Source organism: Leucopleurus acutus, assembly GCF_964270905.1.
Source record: "Leucopleurus acutus genome assembly, chromosome: 8".
Classification (NCBI taxonomy): Eukaryota; Metazoa; Chordata; class Mammalia; order Artiodactyla; family Delphinidae; genus Leucopleurus; species Leucopleurus acutus.
The window spans coordinates 24,797,991-24,821,837 of NC_139151.1; the positions used below are offsets into that span (position 1 = coordinate 24,797,991).

A 23,847-nucleotide genomic window follows, 5' to 3' on the forward strand; every position below is an offset into this window, starting at 1 on the left:
CATTGTACTGAACTTCCAGCCAGAGCAATTAAAAAAGAAAAAGAAATAAAGGGCATCCAAATCAGAAAGGAAGAAGTAAAACTAAATCCAGATGACATGATTCTATATATATAGAAACTCCCAAAAGAATCCACAATAAATCTACTAGAAGTAACAAACAAATTTAGCAAAGTTACAAGTCACAAAATCAACGTACAAAATTATTTGTTTCTATACAATAGCAGTTGACAATCTAAAATGGAAATTGATTAAAAAACTCCATTTACAGGGCTTCCCTGGTGGCACAGTGGTTGAGAGTCCGCCTGCCGATGCAGGGGACATGGGTTCGTGCCCTGGTCCGGGAAGATACCACATGCTGCGGAGCGGCTGGGCCCGTGAGCCATGGCCGCTGAGCCTGCGCGTCCAGAGCCTGTGCTCTGCAATGGGAGAGGCCACGACAGTGAGAGGCCCATATACCGCAAAAAACCAACCAACCAAACCAAAAAAACTCCATTTACAAGAGCATCTAAAAGAATTAAATACCTGGGAATAAATCTAACCAAGGATGTGAAAGGCCTGTGCACTGAAAACTATATAGCATGGATGAAAGAGATTAAATAAGTTCAACTAAATGAAAAGACATCCTGTGTTCATGGATTGGAAGGCAAATTGTTGAGATGTTAATACTATCTAAATAGTCACATATTCAATGCAATCTCCCTCTAAATTCCAACAGACTTTTTTGCATAAACTCACATGGAATTGCAAGGGACCGCAAACAACCAAAACAATCTTGAAAAAGAAGAACAACACTAGATGACTCACACTTCCTGATTTCAAAAGTTACTATAAAGCTGTAGTAATCAACACAGCATGGTATGGCACAAGTAAAGACCAATGGAATAGAACTGAGAATCCAGAAATAAACCCATACACCAATGGCTAACTGATTTTTGGCAAGGATGCCAAGTCCCTTCAAAGGGGAAAGAACATTCTCTTTAACAACACGCTGGAACAATTAGATTTCTACATGCAAAAGAATGACATTGAACCCCTAACTCACACCACATATAAAAATTAAAATGAATAAACAACCTAAATATAAGAGCTAAAAGCATAAAACTCTTAGAATAAACTCTAAGGATAAATGTTTGTGACCTTAGATTTGACAATGAATTCTTACATATAATACCAAAACCACGTGAAACAAAAAAAAAACCAAACAAGATAAATCAGACTTTATCAAAATTAAAAAGATCTGCGCATCAAAAGACATTATCAGGAAAGTGAAAATTTTATAGGATGGGAGAAACTACTTTCAAATCATATATGAATTCAATATCCAGAATATATTTGCAAATCATATATTAAGAGTTCAACACCAAGAATATATAAAGAACTCCTACGGCTCAACAAAAAGACAATCCAATTTTAAAAAATGGGCAAAGGACTTAAACAGACATTTCTCCAAAACAGATATACAAATGGTCACTAAGCTCATGAAAAGACGTTCAATATCATTAGTCAGTAGGAAAATGTAAAATCAAAACCCCAGTGAGATGCCACTTCATACCCATGAAACAACCCAAGTGTTCATCAACAGATGAATGGATAAACAAAATGTGGTACATATATCCAATGGAATGTTACTTAGTGATAAAAAAGTATGATGCTGGATGAACCCTGAAGACATGCTAAGTGAAACAAGCCAGACAGAAAAGGAAAAATAAGTTATGATTCTACTTATATGAAATATCTGTAACAGGCAAATTCATAGAGACAGGAAGTATATTAGAGGTTATCAGGGGCTTACAGGGAAGTGGTAATGTGGAATTATTGCTTAATGGGTACAGAGGTTCTATTTGAGGTAATGAAAAAGTCTTGGAAACAGTGGCGATGGAAACACGAAACTGTGAACGTAATTAATATCACTGAATTGGACACTTAAAAAAATGGTTAAAAATGACAAATTTTATGTTATATATTTTACCAAAATAATAAAACCTAAAAAAAAAATTAGTGCTGGAAAAAGACTGAATGACTATACAAACATGTGACTTAAATTAAAATAAAAATTATAAAATATTTTTTAAAAGCCAAAAAAGAAAAATATGAGAAAACAAAATGGAAATAGGTACCTTCATGTGCTTTGAAGGACTTAAATTTATTTGATGGCTATGTTATCTACTAATAAGAAAACAAATAATAGAAACATCATTAAAGTCAATGGAAAGGAATAGAGATGCTAAAAAGAACATACATCCCAAAATCTATAGTAACTGTGATGTTGTGATTTATAATAAGAAATATATATTTGGTCCCCATTTCTGGCACAGAGTTCCTAAAACTCTTGGAATTTCCTGTGACAAGAACAATAAAGGAGTCTTTTTTTATGTTAATGAGTAAATTTTGGGAAGCACCTAAGAATGGGGGCTGGTTGCCAGGAGAACCAACCCTGTGATTAGAGGGTTGGAACTTTCGGTCCCACCTCTCTGACCTCCAAGAAGGGCATAGGGAGATGGAAGCTGATTCAATCACCAATGACTGTGATGATTTCATCAGTCATGCCTATTTAATGAGGCTTCCATTAACACCCAAAATGATGGGGTTTAGGGAGCTTCTGGGTTGGTGAACACTTGCCGGTATGGAGAGAGTGAAATGCCTGGAGAGGGCATGGGAGCTCCATGCCCCTTCCCCATACCTTGCCCTATGCATCTCTTCCATCTGGCTATTCCTGAGTTATTTCTTTTTGTAATAAACCGGCAATCTAGTGAGTAAACAGGTTTCTTGAGTTCTGTGAGCCACTCTAGCAAATTAATCAAACCTAAGAAAGGGGTCACTGAAATCTGTAGCCACTGATAACCTGGGCTTTCAAATGGTGTCTGATGAGGTTGGAAAGGACAATCTTGCAGAACTTGAGCTCTTAACCTGTGGGATCTAACACTATCTACAGCTAGGTATCCGCTGATGTCTGGATAATTCCCTGGATGTGTACAGGGAACCCCTCTTTGCCCCCTACCACACACACTGTAAGTGGTGACCAGAACTGCTATGGTAATATATGCATTTATGGCCATCTAAAATTAGAATATTTAAAATGTTGAAGACCCTTAATACTTAAAGATTTCTAGAGTTGGAGAAGTAGTGATGCACTTTGTAAAATATAATAGGTAGATATAATATATATTAAAAAGGCAAAATTCAGAAAACAATACTCTGGCTTCTACCTTGTAGAAGTATATAAATTTTCAATTAAGATAAAAGGGTAGAAAAACTACTTATATATTGGTCTAAATATATTATTTACCTTTGGTTGATATAGTGAATCAAAGTATAAATAACGTCTCGAAGAACAAAGGCCCAAGCTCCTCCTAAGCCACTCTTTATATCGTCCATTAATAAACTAACAAACAGGTGATATATTTTAAGAATTCTATGTTTTTTATAAACATTATTTGTCTCAACTGCTTGCTCACATATGGCCAGAAGAATTTTCTGATAGGAATCCTAGAAAATAAAGATACATTTAGTAAAAACTTGCCTAATCACATATACTCAGCCCATAATACATACATTTTTTATTCAAAATACAGAATTCTAAATTATAGAATTTTGTTTTGGGTTTTGATATCAAATGCAAAATATTACATTAAGAAAATTACTATATTAAACCTAAAAAACTACTGTCAATTTACTTAGTTTTCAGAGAGTAAACAATAATAGTATATCCTTAAAATATACATTATATATATATGTATATATTCTCTGAGCCAACATGACTAAAATGTCATGAAATTCAGCCCTCGTATGTGACATATTTCAATTAATACTGACAAGTAAAATACCAAGATATAAACTTGTAAATGAGTGTTTTTCTTAATTTATTCAGATAAATTTTCCATTTGTTTACTTTTTTTTCTCTTTAAGATATACAGATTTTCTAACTGAAAAAGAAGGAATTCTCCCTTCAGTTATTATACTAGTAATGTATACTTACAGGGCTTTTGGAAAGAATTTCTAAAATGCTTTTAAGCTTGGTTTTGTGGCAATTGCTGATATAGGCAAATGTCGCTTTAATCACATGTGATGGAAAATGAGGTGGATTAGGAGCAGGATCCAAATCCCTAAGAGTTACAGAAAAAAATACAGTCATTTTCAGAAAAAAATTATCAAGAAAAAACATTTTCTTAATAGACAAGTGAAAATCCAAAAAGAAAATTCAGATTACAGTAACCCCAAATTTTGAAATTATTTTCTACTGAAAACTAGACTTTTAATGAAATCACAAATGACATATCACAGACTATATACATCAATCAGAATACCTAAATACTTTAACTTTCTAGGACTTAGTCAATTTTAAATAATTTGCTTAAAAAATCTTTTATAAAGTTAATGGAATTCCACAAATGAGACTTAATACCAATTCACTTCAGTTATGAATTAAAGCTCTATGCTAGTACTATAAACACAATAATATCTTAAGACACAGCAATCAAATACTACATCAAATGAAATTACATATGTAAAAGTATTTTAGTAGATATTATCACTATTTTATACGCTTAGCATTGTAGAGCATATAAAAGAAGTTAAGGGCATTTTCAAGTAGCTTACAATCAAGCTGAGAAAATAATTTTAACATTCATATACAACCAAGTGGGTTTCACATCCAAATGAAATTATAGTACAGTAAGATTCCCCTAGCAAAGGAGCATGATAAAGCAAAGGTGATACAGAAAGCCGAGTCATAGATAAGAAGAGAACAAAGAATAATGTCATGAAGAAGAAAATTTCATGAGACAGGAGATGGCAGAATGCTCAAATATTACAAAAAGATTGAGGAGAAAAAGGTCACTGAATTTGAGAATAAGGTGGTCAATTAAAAGATCAATTACTGTGGAGAGGCTACAGTAGAGCAGATACTTCAATTCAAAGGTAATTATTTTTAAAGAAACAGAATTTAAAAGCAGAGTACATGCCTAACAACTGAAATGGACATTTGAATGTGTTAACCAATAAACTTCTCAAGGTTCTGAAATTGCAGCTAATTCTCTAAGTTAAAAATACCCATACCCTGAAAAGTCACAGGGGTCAGTGCTTTGGCTGGCACCAGAAGTTGCTGGCTCATGTAACGTCATTAATAACTCCACCACAATCTCTGGTAAATTACTAATGAATAAATGATCAATCTGCAAGGATACAAAATTAAAATATATTTAAGTTTTCGTGTCTGTGATCTTTAAGACAGCTTAAGGGGTTCATGTTACTGCCTCATTTCCAAAATTATTCAAAGTGACCAAAGATCTAAGATCTGCAAGACATACAGCTAACTCCACTTTTTTCTGTTATGCAGCCAACCTACAGACTGAAAGGAAAATAGGGAAATCATACCAAACAAGACTCTCTTAATCCAACTCTTTTGTTTAATTTTAAAGAATCATTTTAAGATATGGGGATATATGTATATGTAGAGCTGATTCACTTTGTTATAAAGCAGAAACTAACACACCATTGTAAAGCAATTATACTCCAATAAAGATGTTTAAAAAATAAAATAAAATGAACCATTTTAATGAGTAAGGCTTCAGGTCTAGCCTAAAATTCTTCAACCTAATCATTTTCCTGCCAACCAAATTCCCCACTGATCTATACTGCTCATCAATCTACATTTTACTCTTATTTGAGAACACTACCTCACTTAGAGAACTTTACTAGTAAGAATTCTCGGTGACTGGCAATAATCATCCCTTTGTTCCCTGCATAACTTTTCCCCAGATTTCTACTTGGTTGATATCCCAAATTCTGCTACCCACATGCCCTGTCATCAATAGTAGGCTAAATCCTCCTGGACAGGAACAGACCCTTCATCATCCACTTCCTGCCACAGGTAGCCTCACAAAAGGCATTAAGTTCTCTAAATATAAAGAATGGGTGTACTACATTACACCTCAGCCGAATGAATGAGAACTGTGAAGTCTTAAAGGTGGATTTGTTAGCTCTCCAAATAAGGAATTACAGTGCTTTAAACCAAAAGGCAAATGGCTGACTTATTATCTCTACTATCTTTACCTCTTCCACACAGAGGTTTGGAAACACTTCCTAATATAACAAAAATATTCTGGAATGTGACACTAAAGAAATCTAACGATACTAGCCTTTCCCTGGGCTTACACATTAGTTGTTATGTCATCATTTCCAAGGTTTAAGCCCTTTTAAAAATCCAGCCCCGAGGCTTCCCTCTTGGCTCCGTGGTTCAGAATCCACCTGCCAATGCAGGGGACATGGGTTCGAGCACTGGTCTGGGAAGATCCCACATGCCGCAGAGCAACTAAGCCCGTGTGCCACAACTACTGAGGCTGCGCTCTAGAGCCCGCAAGCCACAACTACTGAACCCGCCCGACACAACTATTGAAGCCCGCGCATCTAGAGCCCATGCTCCGCAACAAGAGAAGCCACCACAATGAGAAGCCCATGCACCACAACGAAGAGTAGCCCCCACTCACCACAGCAAGAGAAAGCCTGCGTGCAGCAATGAAGACCCAATGCAGTCAAAAATAAATAAATTAATTAAATAATTAAAAAGAAAATCTACCCCCATTTTCAGTATATCTGGAATAAGTAAGGACAAACTGGCCAAATCTGATTAATATCAGAGGAAAAATTAGTGAGTTTCCACGCACACAGATGACAGCTGACTTCATTAATTTCATGATTCTCTAAGCCAGATCTGTAATGTTTACCTAAGGTACATATAAATTATTCAGATATCTAGGTATAGCTAAACAATCTTATAACTGTAAATATTCTAAGCATTCAACAACGGACAGTTTTAGAAGACTCAAAGACTGATAATAGTGGTACCAACACTTATCCACAGAAAAAAGAATCTTGATTGTTTCAGAGAAACTGCATATTAGAGAAAGAAAAAATTAACTTATAATGACGACGCTAAATGAAATTGAGACTAATAAAAATTAGATTTATGTCTTTAACCAAGAAGCTAAGAAATTATTTTTAATTTTTACCTCTCTTCATGCTTGAGACTGGTGTTTTAATCAGGGTTTAATGTAATCACGCTTCCCTTCTAGACTTATTCTGACTCAAAACTGCTCTTTTGGTTTGAACACATAAAGAAGAATAGTAAGAGTAGGCTTGCTCAGAAGTCTAAGCTGGGAGATTGAGTAAAAGGGCCTAGAGACAGAGTGTCTTTCGTAACGTCCATACCCCATGGCATGCCAACATTCTGTTCCAACTGCCTTTTGGGCAAGGAGTACCTCTACTCACCATCTGCCTCCAGATTACAGACTTAAAACCAGTTCTGACTGGGAATGGCCCACCTAAGCAACTGAGAGTCTTGCTGTTCCACTTCTTGGTTCAACACAGATAACTGGGCAACAAAAAAAGAGTCTCTTGAAGTTTATCCAATTGTAATACTAATGTTGACCAAGCTTGGTTAGTCATCCCTTACTCACATTAAAAAAAAAATTGGAGTGACCAATCCTCTTTTACCTTAAAAAGTTTCCATATGTATTTTAATATAAGTTGCCTCAAATAATTTTATATATATATAAATTACTACAAAACAAACAGAAGGGCTTCCCTAGTAGTGCAGTGGTTGAGAATCCGCCTGCCAATGCTGGGGACACGGGTTCGAGCCCTGGTCTGGGAGGATCCCACATGCCGCGGAGCAACTAGGCCCGTGAGCCACAACTACTGAGCCTGCGCGTCTGGAGCTTGGGCTCCGCAATGAGAGGCTGTAACAGTGAGAGGCCCGCGCACCACGATGAAGAGTGGCCCCCGCTTGCCGCAACTAGAGAAAGCCCATGCACAGATAAGAAGAGCCAACACAACCAAAAATAAAAATAAACAGAAATTGTTAGTTCCTTTTTAACTTTACTCCATCTTTCATCAAATAATGAGTACTCAATATATACTAGGTAGTTGGGATACAACTGCAAAAAAGAAGAAAGAAAAAAATCCTACCTTCACAGTACTTATAGTGGAGAAGATTGATAAAAACCAATGAACATAATTCATAAGTAAGTTACATCATATGTTAGAAGGTAGTAAATGTCATGGAAAAAAACAGGATATGCTAACTTGGGATTGTACTTTTCCATGAAAAGTGAAGGGCTTAATGAGATTAAAGAGGAAGTGAAAAAGATTTTCTATACCTTGTTCAGTATTGTTTGAATTTAACAACCAGCTTGCATTAATGTATTACTGCCAATTAAAACAAAATTTTAAAAGAAAAAGTGATAAAATTATTCCAAACTTTTAAAAAAATTTCTGATTAAAAACATTTCATTTCAAAGCTAATCAAAAGGAGAGAACATGGTACAACAATAACAAAAAATTAATGGACTGCCTATGTTAGATAGTGATTATCACATAGTATTAAATTTAATTGCATAAATGATGAATAAATAGCCTTAAAGTTTTAAAGTTACACCTCAGATCAATTAGGGGATAAAAAGTACAGCAGATGTTGAAGTCATACCTGTTTTCCTAATAAGTTTTCATCTTTAAGCATATCATAGACTTTGGTAGCAATCTTTCTTTGCTGTGCCATCCCACTGTCTCCTGTATCCTCATAAGCGAAGTATGGAAGAATATTTACAATAATCTTTGGAAAGCAGTCTATCAGAAGACTTTTCCAATCCTTTTGAATCTTATTAGCAATGGACTTTACCTCATCAAAATGACTTCTAATCACCAGATGTGGAATCAAAACTTTATAACAAGACCTAAAAATATAAAAATAACAATGTATATTAAAGTATATACATTTTTAATATACATTAAAATATAATGTTCAAAGTAAAATTTTATAATATAGTCCTTAAAATAATAAACTGGTTTTGGGAATTCCCTGGCAGTCCAGTGGTTAGGACTCCATGTTTCCACCATGGATTTGATCCCTGGTCAGGGAATTAAGATCCCTCAAGCTGTGTGGCACAGCCAAAAAAATAAATAAATAAAAATAAAAAAATAAAATGGTTTAATAAGCATTAGAGCATCACTGTGTCTAGATCATTAAGCACCCTTACTCTAATTTTATAAATGGAGAAGTGAAGTTAAGTGAATTCTAAATAGTCACACTAAAAAAAAGAGATCACCCTAATAGTGTGATCAAAAACAAGTGAAAATTGAATTTATTTATTCCGCATAATCAATTTATGCAAAATTATTGTAAAGTGAAAGCAATTAATAAATTCGAAGAATAAATGTAAATATTATTATTGCCAAAATGAACAAACAGTAAGGACCACTAAACAATTACGAATTGCCTTCCCATCATCCTGATACCTAAACATTATTATTTAGTTGTTTCAAATCTCTCCATTTTTAAAATTTTCTTCTCCAGACTTGGAGTTAGCAAAATAAATACTTGTACATTAAACTTTAAATCAAACAGAAATAATGACTAAATGGCCCACAGTTAAACAACAAATAAGAAAAATAAGGCTGAAATAATCAGCCACTAATAATTTACCTTTGATTTTTCATAGGGAAGATTATTAAATATTAAAGCTGAAAGAGACCTTAATGATCTCTATATGTAACTCCCTTACTTTAAAGATTAAGAAACCAGGCTTCCCTGGTGGTGCAGTGGTTGAGAGTCCGCCTGCCGATGCAGGGGACACAGGTTCGTGCCCCGGTCCGGGCAGATCCCACAAGCCATGGAGCAGCTGGGCCCGTGAGCCATGGCCGCTGAGCCTGCGCATCCGGAGCCTGTGCTCCGCAACGGGAGAGGCCACAACAGTGAGAGGCCCGTGTACCGCAAAAATAAAAAAGAAAAAGATTAAGAAATCAAGTCCCAGAGGGTGTTCATGTGGCTTGCCTGAAGTCATGTAGCTGGCTACTGACACAGCTAGGACCAGATCCTAAGTCCACTTCAATACATTTCCATTAAAAAACGCTGCGACACTCACATTATGATTAATACCTAATTTTAAATTAAATATATTTCACATGTGACAGATGTAAACCTACCTGTAGAAATCTTCAATGTTTGTGTAGTTTAATAAAGTAAAAGGAAAAGAAGATAAGCTGTATTCAGTATCTTGAAGATTTAGCCATTGCAGTACCAGATAATCCAAATGAGAAGCCATGAAGTCTTCTAAATGTCTATATCCAAAAGTTTCAGAAACTTTCCGTAAAACCTATACAAATCAAAAAAGAAGTCAATGTTTTAAGAAAATAATGAAATAATAAATCATTTAAATCCTTAATATTTATTTACAGTATGACTTTAAGTATTCATTTAACTTTTCTATTCCTTGATCTATGAAATGGAGATAATAAAGAACCCACTTCAGCAAAATTCAACAAGAAAAATGTATTTAATATAATTACTCAGTGCCTGGTACACAGCAAACCCTCAATAAATGTTAAATGAATAAAAACAGAAAAATGTTTCAATTTTCAAGATTTGATTATATTTCATTATAAATTAAAACAATTCTTCTCAGTCCTAAACCCAAATGAGAAAAATCCAAACACTATATTCCACGTACAATAATAATTAGGTAGTGTAACTGTATAATTTTTTTTTAAAGTAACCTCTTACTTTAATACTGAAAGGTAAAAGTTTAACTATCTAGACTGATTACTTATAGGTTGGCCTATTGTAAAGCTCCACTGGAAACCATGCTAGTTATATCAAGCCATGATCTATCACTGGTTCATCATGTAAAAATCTAGGATGTAAAGGCTTGGAACCTCCCAAACCATTAATGCTGAGGTGTTGGAACAGGGGCAGGAGTAAGCATTCTACAACACTGTGTTGGACCCTGGTCTTCCTAATCATGCAACTTAAAAGCTTTACAGCTCTAAAATTTGACTCCTGGCCCCACTAGATCCCAATGTCCTGCTCCAGAATCCACTAGGCAAAACACGTACTACTCCTTTTTTCTCCACTTCCCCCAATAAATACTATTCCAGAGGGCCTGGTCTGCATATGATAGGTCACTTACTCTCGTTAGTTCAATAACTGCCTTGTAAAATGCTCTTAAACTTAATGTAAAAAATGACACTGTATACAAATAAATACACTATTTTAAAAGTTACTGCTTTCTAATATTCCAAATCTAAAAAATAAAACTGCCTCTAAGTCTTTAATAAATGCCACATTAAAAATCTAGCTTTAACCTTAATTGTTTAAAAGTTACCCAAGGAAGATTATAATAAAAAATATTAATCCACAGTTACCTTTTTAATGAGGTGAGGCTCTAATCCATTCTCTTTCACAGACTTGCATAGGGCGAATAAAGCCTGTTTTTCACATACAGGGCTATAGTATAACACCACAGCTATCATCATCAGTAAAATGGCCTTTCTATTACAAAGCTCATCCAAAATTTCAGAGTTTTCAGCTCTGTGGGACTTCGGAATAATTTTAAAAACAATATGCAATGTTAATATTTAAATATTCCAAATAAACCAACCAGACTAAAACCAGAGTACACCACGACAACATCTAAGCAGCCCGTGAACGGTTTTAAATCCTATAGTGATGGAGCTAAGAAGAGATATTATCAGAAAGGACCACAGTTTCCACAGAGGGAAAGACTGCTTTTGATAAGATCTTATAGAAAGAATTGCCAAACATTTCAATGGGTATAAAGCACTTTAAAGAAAAAAAAAGAGAAAGAAAGAAATTGCAGGAAAGTGAGAGACTAAAAGCTCTTCAACTACCAAGTATTACCTCCTAAGATGTTTACATTATAACTTAATATATAGCTCTTTATTCTTTAAAAATATTATCATATATATTACTAAAAAGACCAATAAATTCATGCAACTAGATAGAATGATATATGCTTCTAGTTTAACAACCAATCATTTTTCCAACAGACATGTACATTTTTTGACTTGCTATACTTGGTAGAAGTTTCTCTTCACATTTGGAAAAAACTGCCAGTCACTGATCCTATTGCTATTTTTGGTACAAAAAAAAGGAAGGACCTAATTCCTTTACTAAATGGCAATCACTGACATGTTTGAAAATAGCTATGAGGTTCCCACTAAGTCAACTCCTTTACCTATTCCTTATAAAAGACAGATCTACAGACTCTCTAATATTCAGACTCTCTAACATTCTAGCAATAGTTAAAAATTCAGTTTTACTGGGAACTAAACCCAACATGCTATCAAGAGGGAGGAGATATGGGGATATATGTATATGTAAAGCTGATTCACTTTGTTATGCAGCAGAAACTAACACACCATTGTAAAGCAATTATACTCCAATAAAGATGTTAAAAAAAAAAGAATACAAGATTCAAGTTCTTTCTATAAACTTGTTCATTACAGTTTGCTTCTATTAATGACATCTAAGACAGAATTTGCTTTTTTTTGATAACAATGTTGATTCATATTATGCTCTCAAGATGTAAAACTTCTTAGATCTTTCTCCAAATTAACTGCTGTCAGGTCAGTATTCTCCCTTTTTGCACATGACAGGCTGATTTTAAAATATATAATATGTTATTTCTAGTAAATTTTAAATGAGTATTATTTACACTCATTTTTCCAATCTACTGAAACCTTTTTCTAAATTCACATTCTTTCATGCAACTTTCCTTTTCAGTTTGGTGCTGTTACAGAATATATAGTCATTTGACTAACTGCTTCACACACTTTTAATAAACAAATCAAGGCATAGATAAATGAATAAATTCTACCACTAAGACAATTTTTGCCATTTTAAGAAAAATATTATCTACAGAAAAATATGAAAATCATAAGGTTCATTAAGGAGCACAAAGATAATTTGATCTTCCCAATTAGAACATTTTTTCCTCAATCCATTTCTTCCTCTTGCCACCTGTTCTGTGAATTAGCTTTTACTCAGATCTTACCAAAATATAGTTTTTAATTAAAAAATAAGCCATTTATACTCCTATAAAAACTCAGTAAATTCTGTTTTTCCTACAAAAATGCTGCATATAAGTTGAACCAAAAGAAACTGTCATTATTCAACCAATTCTGACCTATAAATAAAGTAATTTCAATAAATTCATATAGCTGTTCTAGTCTAAATTTATATTGGGAACTACTGGATATATACTGTCTTAGGCCAAACTTGGTAAAGTAATATGTGGCATATTTATAGAAAGCATATGATAACAGCAAATAAGCATTACTAAAATTACCACTTCTCTCATTCCTTCCTGAGCTTTCAAGTATGAATTTTCAAATGCTGCTTGCTGAAGCTTCAAAGGAAGTGCTTTCAATAATGTGGAAGGACCTCCTTTTTTCATATGCTGAAATAATCTTAAAAAAAAAAAAAAAAGCAAAAAGTGAAATATAAACCATACTTTCCAAAGCATATTTACAGGGCAAAAATAAATCACTCTGTGAGACATACTAACATATTAGATTTTCTTTCAAAAGACCAAGGAAATGTGAGTCTATTTAAAGAGGTTCAAATCTACTGCTTAATATTAGGGTCTTTACCATATACTCCATTTTCTCCTAGAACTGAAAAGGGTCTCAACAGACCTTTTAGATTATTGCCCAAACCTGAATATCCCTGAACTCTAACTAACCAGAAAAGAAAAATTGTCCTCTGGTCAAATATCAATTAGAAGCAGCCACAGGCTCTTACATCAACCTGCTCTAATATTTAATCACAACTTAAAAGTGGATAGCTTTACTGTCTTGATATTCCATTACAAAAATTTTATGTGATAGAGAAAAGCTGATCAGCTTTTTGCACAATGTACAATCATATTTAAGGACAACTCTTTAACCAATTTTGTCCTTTACCCTTTTTTACTAATCAAAATTTATGGAAGTATCAACTTTTTTGGTGTTCCTCTGACTCCTTCAGTTTCTCTAATCTCTCTTAAATAGTCTAATATTAGATATCTAACAAGTAAACAACCAATAAATAAATGCTATGCTCATGTCACTCATGAATTTATACATTTTTGAATCTTAAAGAGATTTTTTTAATGCCACCACTACCTTGCTTTATTATATTCAACTTATGATCCTCTGTAACCCCAGATCTTTAACTTTAGTATATATTTTCTATCTTTTTTAAGCACTTGAAGTAAGCACATTCATTAGCAAACCTTACAATGCTCTATGGTTTTTATTAAAAACAGTCCTAAGCCTGAGCTTACTTTACCAGACACGACTGACTTATGAAAACATTGTTGTCAGAAACTAACACAACATTGTAAAGCAATTATACTCCAATAAAGATGTTAAAAAAAAATATTGTCAGCATATCCAAATTTTGGACACATCTAACACATGTATTTATGTAACTGCTGGGCAAGTTCTTTATAGCATTCTTTAATTATTGGTCACTTACATTTGAACAGTAAAATTACTTAAATGATTTTCAGCTTTGATGTTTTTAAAGCATAATGTAATTTTTTTTCAAATGTTCATTGATTTTACAAATTATTAAACAACTGGCACATTCCAAGTATTATTCTAGGTACTAAATATACAAGAAAAGAGAAAAATCAATGCCCTCTAGGAGCTTTTATCCTAGGTAAATGTGCTAAAATACAATTATTTCAACTGGTGATAAATGCTACAGAGAAAAATAAAGCAGAGAGGTGCTTTATTTACAGGAGTGTAAGGTAGGAGAGGCAGAGGTAGGTTATAATTTAGAGTTTTAAAATCAAGTTGATAACCTGATAAACATGAAGTTGTTGAAAAATTAATATTTGCTTCTTCAGGTACTCAAACATAAAACACATCCCTGTGAGAGAAACACTCCAATGTCTAACTCTATGTTCACTTGAATAAATATGATTGTAATTAGCACAATGTAAAATGTGCTAATGTTCATTTTACAAACTCATATAAAATCTCAGTAATATCCAAACATCCTATATCTCTTGTAAGTGGGAGTAGACACACCTAATTCAACTCAACCACTTACTCAACCACTTACTGTATGGCACTGAGCAAATTACTTTATCTGTCTAAGCCACAGTTTTCATTAATAAATTGGAGAAAATAATAGTATCAAAGTGATACAGTTGTCAGAATTAAGAGAAAACATAAATGCCAGGCATACAATATATGCTCAGTAAACGTTAACTATTTTTAATATCACAACTAGTGAACTATGACTGTCCTGCACATTGAATTGCTATCTGCAGCACTCCAGACACTTCATGAATACTTGACCCATTACCTATTGATTGACTGTGCAGCCAACATGCGAACTTGGTGATGATTATCAGCAAGAAACTGTGGAAATACTTCATTTACAGGAAAGTCTTTTCCCATTACATTCAGAATAGCCCATTTTGAATAAGGATCAGCCTATGGGAAAAGAACAACTGAGGTTAAATGTGAAATACTAAGAGAAAAATCACCCATTAACAAACAGAAACAAAGACTGCTTTAAAAATGCCAATGGAGACCATACTAATAACTGAAGTAGAATAACTCACCTCAAGCAAAGTTTTAAGGCATTTTACTAGTGCCACTCTTACAGAGAATGTGCATTTTCCCTCCTTTGTTAAGTGCCTGAAATAAAGTATGTGTCTTAATATCAAGTAATTATTCCAATAAAAGCACAGTAAAAAAAAAAAAATCACTGGACATTAAGGTTATTCTAGGCTGCTTCCAAAATTTCTTTCCATGCTAAATTTAATTCTCACTATGTGGCATATGCCAATATTCTCACCTTCCAAAAATTCCAGCTAAAATAAATTGGTTTGAAAAGTTCATTTTAATGTATGTTATTTGTGTCACATGATTATGCCTCATTTTGGGGCTATTCCACTTCAGCTAACCATGTTATAGAAAACTTGCTTTAAAAGGAAAACATTTTTAAAGTTGCTGTGTTGTTATATCAAAGACTTAAAAACGACATTCTATACTGACTCAGAAGTCCTTGCCCACCAAATGGTAGGAGGGCTCTAAATTACATATATGTGCTCCTCTATAGGTGTCTTGGTATTAACTCACACTATGACTATATGCATGAAATAACCAGAGAATGACAAGGCCAATTTGTCCACTTTAGGAATATAAACTACTCAATTGATTTAGACTCGTTGCACTTTGCTTTATTCATCATATATGTCAAACTATTAAGAGATTCAAAATTCGCAGGGAAATACACTAAAACCACTTTAGGAAGCCAAGTCTTAAGCAGAAAACAATTCAGTTCTTCAAGCAATTAAGGAGGGAAACACAAATTACATGTCACTATTGTTAAAAGATGTATATAGTTACATTCGAGGATTAGAAGAAATGCAAAGTTTGCATTTGTATGCAGAAGTGGCAAAAGAAAAGTAACTCCACAAAATGTCTATACCCACCAAAATGCTTCAATCACTGTTAGAAACTGTCCTTGAGCATCCCTTGTGTTCTCAGCATCCATATTTCCTTGACATAGGTTCGTCACTATGTGAAGGACATGGTTTAAAATGGTTTTACAAACATCTTGGTCACGGCGATACAAAGAACACACATTGCTGTGATGGAAAAAAATTTAACTTTTTCAGCATAACAGAACACACCAGTTTAATCTACAAATTTAGAGTGAATATTTTATATGGTTTTAATGTCTTACGATAGCGGTTTTAGAAGTTCAACAACATCTTCCATTGGCAAGGGATATTCTTCTCCAGGAAGGTCCTTTAAAAGCACTAGATACTAAGATAGTTGGGTGGGGGAAATTAGTTGTTGTTGTTGTTTTTTCATATATCATTTATTTAAATAAGTACATATATGTAACCATAAATTCATATATAAACACATGTGCATACACAAACACACGAGTAGTGAATTTTTATGAAGCAATATAATTTTAAAAGAGGGGGAGGCAGGGGTGTTTTGAAGTTAAACAGAGCTGGATTCAAATCCCCGTACCATAACCTGTTACTACCTGAGTGCTTTAAAAACTTGCCTTGTCATCTGAGTCTTTGTACTCCCAGCTTTAAAATGAGGATATAGCACTTACCTGGCCAGATTACTGTGAAGATTAAAGGAAATGAATGTAAAGGTCTAGCATTTATTGTAGGAATTCAGTAAGTGACAGTGTTATCACTGTTGGAGTTAAGTGCCTGAGCAAGAGTCTGAAACTATATTATGTCACCACCCTCCGAAAACAATGCTTGGGGATAACTTCAATGGTTAAACACTATTCTATTAATGAATTCTGGAAAGCAGAGATAATTATGGGCAGTGAAGAATCCAAATACCCTGACTTATCTTCCTATAAGGCAACCTTGTAAGGCTCTCTATGGAACGATGGATATAAAGGGCTACTCAGCAACTACCGGTTGTTATAGCTGGTAGTTATAACGAGGCAGCCAGTTTCTGACAGCTGACAAATAATTTTCTAGCTGTATTAAGAATCAGAAGGCATTTTTTTCCTATCATCTGTATGTAGAAAATTGTTTCTTACTCCTTCCGATACTATAAAAGAATATTAAATTGGACCATTTTAAATATTTGCCATGTGTGATGTTACTAAGTGTCTTGAAGTGACTTTGAACATCAAAGTCCCAAGAAAAGCATACAGCCCTCCCCACTGGTTGGGGCTAGAGACTTGACTAGAGTATTTGCCAGGGTTGAAACCAGGGAATCAAACAGGGCTCAAATAAGCATATTTGCCGGGGCTAGGGGATCAACCAGAACGTTTACCACAGCTAGAACATGACAAGGAATTCTACCAGGGACTCAACCTGAATGTTTCCAAGAGGTTCTAATTAGGGAATAACTTGGCATGTTTCCCAGGGCTGGGGAAATCACTTGCCATGTTTGCCAATTTGCTGGGACTAAGATATGACCATGGACTCATCCAGGATATCTGCTGAGACAGGAGCTCTCCCCACATGTTCACCAGCACTGGGGCTAAGGGTATGGCCCACATGGTTGGGAGATAAGTTACATGTAATAATATTGAGTAAACAAGTAAATGCACTGAGGTTAAGTAGGAAGCCTGGTTTCTTACTGTTGGAAAAGGGAGCTACAAATATGGACACAGAAAATAAATCCTATGATGTTAGATTGGAATTGGAGATATCTATCAGTAGATGAGTAAAGTGATGAGAGAAGGGAAGGAGAGAGATTACTTTTGTTAAGTCTAAATCTAATCACGAGGAAACATGAGATAAACTCAAAGCGACGGATTCCATACAGCAAGTGGCTGTACTATTCAAAAATATGAAGGTCGTGAAAGATAAGGAAAGACAAAGGAACTGTTCCACACTGAAAAAAACTGAACAGACCTGACAAGTAAATTCAATGATACAATGTTGATTTCCTGATGATTATACTATGGTTATATAGGAGAGTATCACTGTTTTTAGGAAATACACACTGAAGTAAAGGGGCATCACGTCTGAATATTTAATCTTGAAATGGTTCAGAAAAAAAGTGTGTGCTTGTGTGTGTTTGTGTGTGTGTAGTGTGCAAAGAGAGAGAATGATAAGTCAAATGTGGTAAAATGTTAACTACAGAGGCTTATGAAGGAAATATGGGAGTTTTGTAGTATTTTAACTTTACAGTCACTTTGAAATTACATTTAAAAATTTTAAAGCATATAAACCAAGGTCAAGGCAAGATTCAGACTTCAACAACAATGTTATATGAGTATTATTTTTACATTCAGAGTCTGTGGCTCTTGGCCTAGTTTAAAATAATAATAATTACACCCAAAGAGAATAAATCTATCCAAGTCCATCCAAGTTTTAATGTTTCAGTATCCACTTAAATTTTTTTCACAGTATATTAGAAGAAAAGTGTATTTTATAACTAGTCTCAGATTCATTTCTCAAGGAAGCAATTTCAAGTCTTCAAAGGTACTATAAGATTCTAATATGTCAGTCCATTACATTTAGCTAGCAACATCAGACACAAATGAAGCACTTCTTCATTTCACTGAACTCACCATGTGTAGATGGAGAGATTTGGTAAGGTCTAGCATGCTAGAATCAATTAACATTAACAATTTCCTTCGAATGTCAGCTGCTCTAAATGATACAGTATTGGTCTGAGCAGTGGTTACACACATACACAAGAACTTGAGCATGTCTAAAAAAAGTAGATCTTGCTTTGACAGATGTTCTTCAGCTAAAGGATTCATGGCACCTAAAAATAAAAAGCACTTATTAAGACTAACAGAGGTGTGCAACAAATGCATACATTGAATATTAACATAAATATCTTCCCCTTGAACAACAACAAAAAAGAGATAAAAATATATGGAAAGCAAAATTATGATGAAATTGATTACACACTAAAAGCTTCAAAATTCTTCATAAAAGGTTACCCTAGGATTCTGTCCTCAATAAATAATCTATGGAAAAATCTATATAGACAAATATTCACTGCAATACTGTTAGAAAGGAATCTAAATTTCTGACAATAAAAAAGTAGTCCAGTGGTTAAGAATCCACCTTCCAATTCAGGGGAAGCCAGTTCAATCCCTGGTCGGGGAACTAAGATCCCACATGCCATGGGGCAACTAAGCCCACACATCTCAACTAGAGAGCCCACGTGCCGCAAACTACAGAGCCCACATGCTCTGGAGCCCACACGTCAAAACTACAGAGCCCACATGCTCTGGAGCTCTTGCATAACTAGAGAGAAGCCTGCGCGCCGCAACAAAGAGCCCACACCATGGGGCTTCCCTGGTGGCACAGTGGTTGAGAGTCCGCCTGCTGATGCAGGGGACACGGGTTCGTGCCCCGGTCCGGGAGGATCCCATATGCCGCAGAGCGGCTGGGCCCGTGAGCCATGGCCGCTGAGCCTGCGCGTCCAGAGCCTGTGTCCCACGTAAGGCAAAAAAAAAAAAAAAGAAGAGCCCACACCACAATGAAAGATCCCATATGCCGCAACAAAGATCCCGCGTGCTGCAACTATGACCCAACCCAGCCAAAAAATAAAAAATAAATAAGTTTAAAAAAAAAGTGCTCTAGTAAATTATGGTATGTATGTTAATTGGGATATTATAGAGCCATTAAAAAGTATGATTATCAATATCACAAGTACCTAAATGAAAAAAATGCTTACAGTTAATGTTGAAAGAAAATAGACAAGGTATAAAAAGGCATTTGAATGTTAATGCTGATTATAATTTTGAAAGGGTCTATGTAGAATAACAGAAAAAGGTAAACAATGATGGCATTATGGGTGCTCTTGCACTATCCTGCTTTCTATTTTCCAAATAACCTATTATATGTTTTTATTTATTTAATAATTATTTTAAATTCCCCCATGAAGAATAAAATAGGAAACTAATAAATTCAATTAAAAATCAGGGAATTCTAAAATGTATAGAGGTGAACAATCCCAATAGACTATACAAAAAGGAAATAAAATGCGCATAAAATTAGTATCTATGAGGCCTTTCATAATACCAAATCAATGTAAAGAGGTGAAAAAAAATCCCATGCAGTAAAAATATATTTACCAATAGTAATTTGGCTCTCTCCAGATTCATTTGCATCAATAACACTACTAGCCGGGTAATCATTAAATAGATTCATGGATGACTGATCCTCCATCTCCATTAGATTTTTATCAGTACCATCTTCCACTGATTCTACTTCTCCAAAGTCAAATGGCTTTTTGATAATGGATACCTTCAAATCAGAGAAAGAAAGACGTTCCAAGTTGGCTTCTTTCAGAAGCATGCTGTTGTTAAAACTGACCTAATCAAACAATTCAAGATTCAAGTGTATGAAACCCTGCAGTATTATTTCTATTAAATGTCCTGCAACAGGAAAACAGATATATAAACTGTATTGTCTACACAGCAGAATAATACACAATCTTTACAAATGATTTCTTATATTAAGAAGTTTCATACTACCCCAAATTGATGAGGGTGTAGGTAAAATTATAAATTGGTAAGACTATTTTGGAGGACAATAACATTATCCATCGAAAAGTAAAATTTACATTCCTTTTGAACAAGCAATTTCACTTCTAGAATTTATCCTACATCCTTCATAGGCACAAATAGAAGGAGATGAAAGTATAAGAAATTTACTGCAGAACTCTTTGTAGAAAAAAAAAAAATTTAAAATTTTAATTAAGATTAGTTGGGTTAAAATACATATATACTATTCCCATATATAATGAAATACCATGGTACTGCCCCCCCAAAAAAAGTCTACATAGGTATATCCCTATGTAGTAGCAACATGGAAAAATGACCAAGATTTATTATTAAATGAAAACACTCAAGTTACAGAACATTCTTTCACTCATTAAATATTTGAATATCTACTATGTGCCAGGCACTGTTCCAGACAAAAAAGTATGTAAGCCCATTTATATGGAAGAAGAAATATAAATATTACGATAAGAATATGTTGCTTGTCTGGCAAGGTTTTTGTTTTTATTTTTAAGAATAGAGAATTATTTTGAATTTTGGTACAATGTCATATAGAAAAAGGTACTGAGTCCGGATGATTAGTTCCCAATCACTTGGTCTATTATTATTTATTGAGAAATTAACAGCCAAGCACTATGCTAGGTATTGATATTAAGAAGCAATCAAATACATTCCCCCCTGCAAACCAAATAACTTTATTTAATTTCCACATTTTAAAAATATAACATACCATATTCTGTGAGATGCATCCCTTTTCAAGAGAGATTTCAAAGTTATAAAAAGCATCTTAGAATCAATGAAATATGGTAGTAAAATAGGAAGCATACTTACTAAACTTGTACAAATATCTGCAATATCATTCATTAGCTTTGATGTTAATAATCGCAGGAAGAAGCCAGATGCAATCTTATTTGGACTGTGCTGTAATTAAGACAAACAAAACACCAAGCAAACAAAGAAATAAAAACAAACAATTATTCATTGCAGATAATATTTTCTCTATCTTGAATGAAATGCAGATTTTATTTTACACTGGAAATTATCAGAATAAGCATGGATAAAGAGTTTACTATTAGGAGCAAGATATGAATTGCTTCAAACATACAAACCTCTTTTCTTAAAGTAATAATAACTATAGCAAATATCTTTCATTGAGCATAAATAACATTAAAGTAAAATACCAGCTACTGCCCCTAAACATAAGCAAGCAATAATCATAGCTTAGAGTTTATTCATCCACTCTCTCCTTCCCCACTTATAGCAAAACACAAAAAAACACATTAAAAATCCAAAAATACATGCTGATAATATTGATATATGGCCATGTACTTAACATTAGCTTTAAAAAGTGTTTCTAGTTATTATCAATACTCTGGTTTGGCTCAGCTACCCCTCAGGCCTGCTCCAAATCAAAACAAAGATTACACACAGTAGCACCCTTTCTACCAAATGCTATGTAAGACTACCTGGGCAAAAGAGAGTAATGTATGTGCTAGAACTATTTATCTTTGCAGTGCCCACTAGCCCTCGTGTACTGGTATGCACATCACATACTTAGTAGTCAACAAGATTTTACTAAATAAATGAAAATACACTGGCAATAAAAGAGTCACCAATCAGTTGTATATTAAAGGGGTAAAATAATCTCAGAAACTTTCCTGAGAAGGTTAGTTTCGTGCAGTTAGTTTCATGAGAAACTCATATTACCTGTTGCTTTTTTCCTCTGGATACTACCTTAATTTACCAATTTAATTTAAAATCAGTGTATCAACTTATGAATGGACCCAAAAAATAGTAACAGCACCAACCAGTTATCATCCTCCTAGGTAGGCTATGCTGTCAAGTAGGAACATCTTACCTTGGTACAGTTATGTAAGCAACATGTACATAGATGCATCATATTTCTCAGTGAAACAATTCTAGATTCTTCATTTGTCTTATTTTTAAACAAAGTGATACTTTCTCCTGCATACTGCATTAGAGACTATTAAAAAAAAGGAGGAAAAATCCAAATTTCAGTTAAAATCATAGCTGATTGATTGCTTTTTTGTTTTACTTAAGAAGTAAAAGTAATCATTTTAAGAAGTTATACTTGGTTATAAAATATAATTAAAAATGAACAAATTTTTAAAAACAACAAATCTTATACCTGTTATCCTTACAAATCACACAACTGACAGAACAGCACCCAGAGATAAAAGTCAGTTTCATGGTTAGGGCCTACTAGATTAACACTCCTGGTTAAAAATTCTTTAGGATAACTGATCCGGGAAAAAATTTTTAAAGTACAGATAAACACCAGTACTTTTGTTAATGAGATTAAATTTTAATGTGATATAATTTCAATTACTGTATTTATAGCTGGCTTAAAATAATTTCAAATTTAAGGAAGGAGATACAATTATCATTTCTTCTCAGACTGCATAAATGAAAAAGAAAGAGCTAACCTACATAAAAATTTGTTTTCCAAACAAATATACCAGTTTTCCCAGGAATATATTTCATTCAAATTAATCCAAAACATTATTGACATAAATCTTCCTACCTTGGCTTTCTGGAATAATTCTGATTTGTATGCTTCCTCTTCAGCTATTACACCCACATAACAATAGCAGCCGAGAACACCCACCAAAAGACTTGAACACCGGACAAGCGTTTCTGAATTTGAAGTCTTAAAGTAAAACCCAAATAAAAAATTTTTATATTTTGTAAATCATTTCGAGTACTATTATCTTTTGTAAGAGCAAATTTTATGTACATATTAAAAAACAAAAGTTCAGTTAATTGAATTAATAGTGGCATAATTCTGATCATCTCTAAAACCATCTGAGGGATCCCTGCAGAGTTGTGATAACCAGGGTTCTCAGGAAAAACAGAAGTAGTATGTCCTAATGGCCAAGTAATATATCTCTTCTTAAAGTGGCTTAATGTACTACACACACAAGCCCTTAAATATCTGAGGTAAGGAGAAAAGAAAGAAAAAAAACTAATAGGCAAATAAATGTCTGTAACTCTTAGAACAT

General features: G+C 33.9%; 1 protein-coding gene across 3 annotated transcripts in view; it reads right to left on the bottom strand.

The window, feature by feature from the left end:
* ATM (ATM serine/threonine kinase) overlaps positions 1-23,847 on the bottom strand; it is a 139,948-nt gene that overhangs the window by 79,468 nt on the left and 36,633 nt on the right. For all 3 annotated transcript variants that reach the window (XM_082844506.1, XM_082844507.1, XM_082844508.1), the window contains 16 exons: positions 23,370-23,495; positions 22,683-22,808; positions 21,656-21,745; positions 20,396-20,567; positions 18,872-19,071; positions 16,547-16,629; positions 16,293-16,448; positions 15,417-15,492; positions 15,155-15,285; positions 13,143-13,263; positions 11,197-11,370; positions 9,979-10,148; positions 8,483-8,729; positions 5,056-5,171; positions 3,977-4,103; positions 3,287-3,486 (listed from right to left, as the gene is read on the bottom strand). In XM_082844506.1, the coding sequence (XP_082700632.1) occupies positions 3,287-3,486; positions 3,977-4,103; positions 5,056-5,171; positions 8,483-8,729; positions 9,979-10,148; positions 11,197-11,370; positions 13,143-13,263; positions 15,155-15,285; positions 15,417-15,492; positions 16,293-16,448; positions 16,547-16,629; positions 18,872-19,071; positions 20,396-20,567; positions 21,656-21,745; positions 22,683-22,808; positions 23,370-23,495 (2,315 nt within the window). The remainder of the gene's footprint in view (positions 1-3,286; positions 3,487-3,976; positions 4,104-5,055; positions 5,172-8,482; positions 8,730-9,978; positions 10,149-11,196; positions 11,371-13,142; positions 13,264-15,154; positions 15,286-15,416; positions 15,493-16,292; positions 16,449-16,546; positions 16,630-18,871; positions 19,072-20,395; positions 20,568-21,655; positions 21,746-22,682; positions 22,809-23,369; positions 23,496-23,847) is intronic.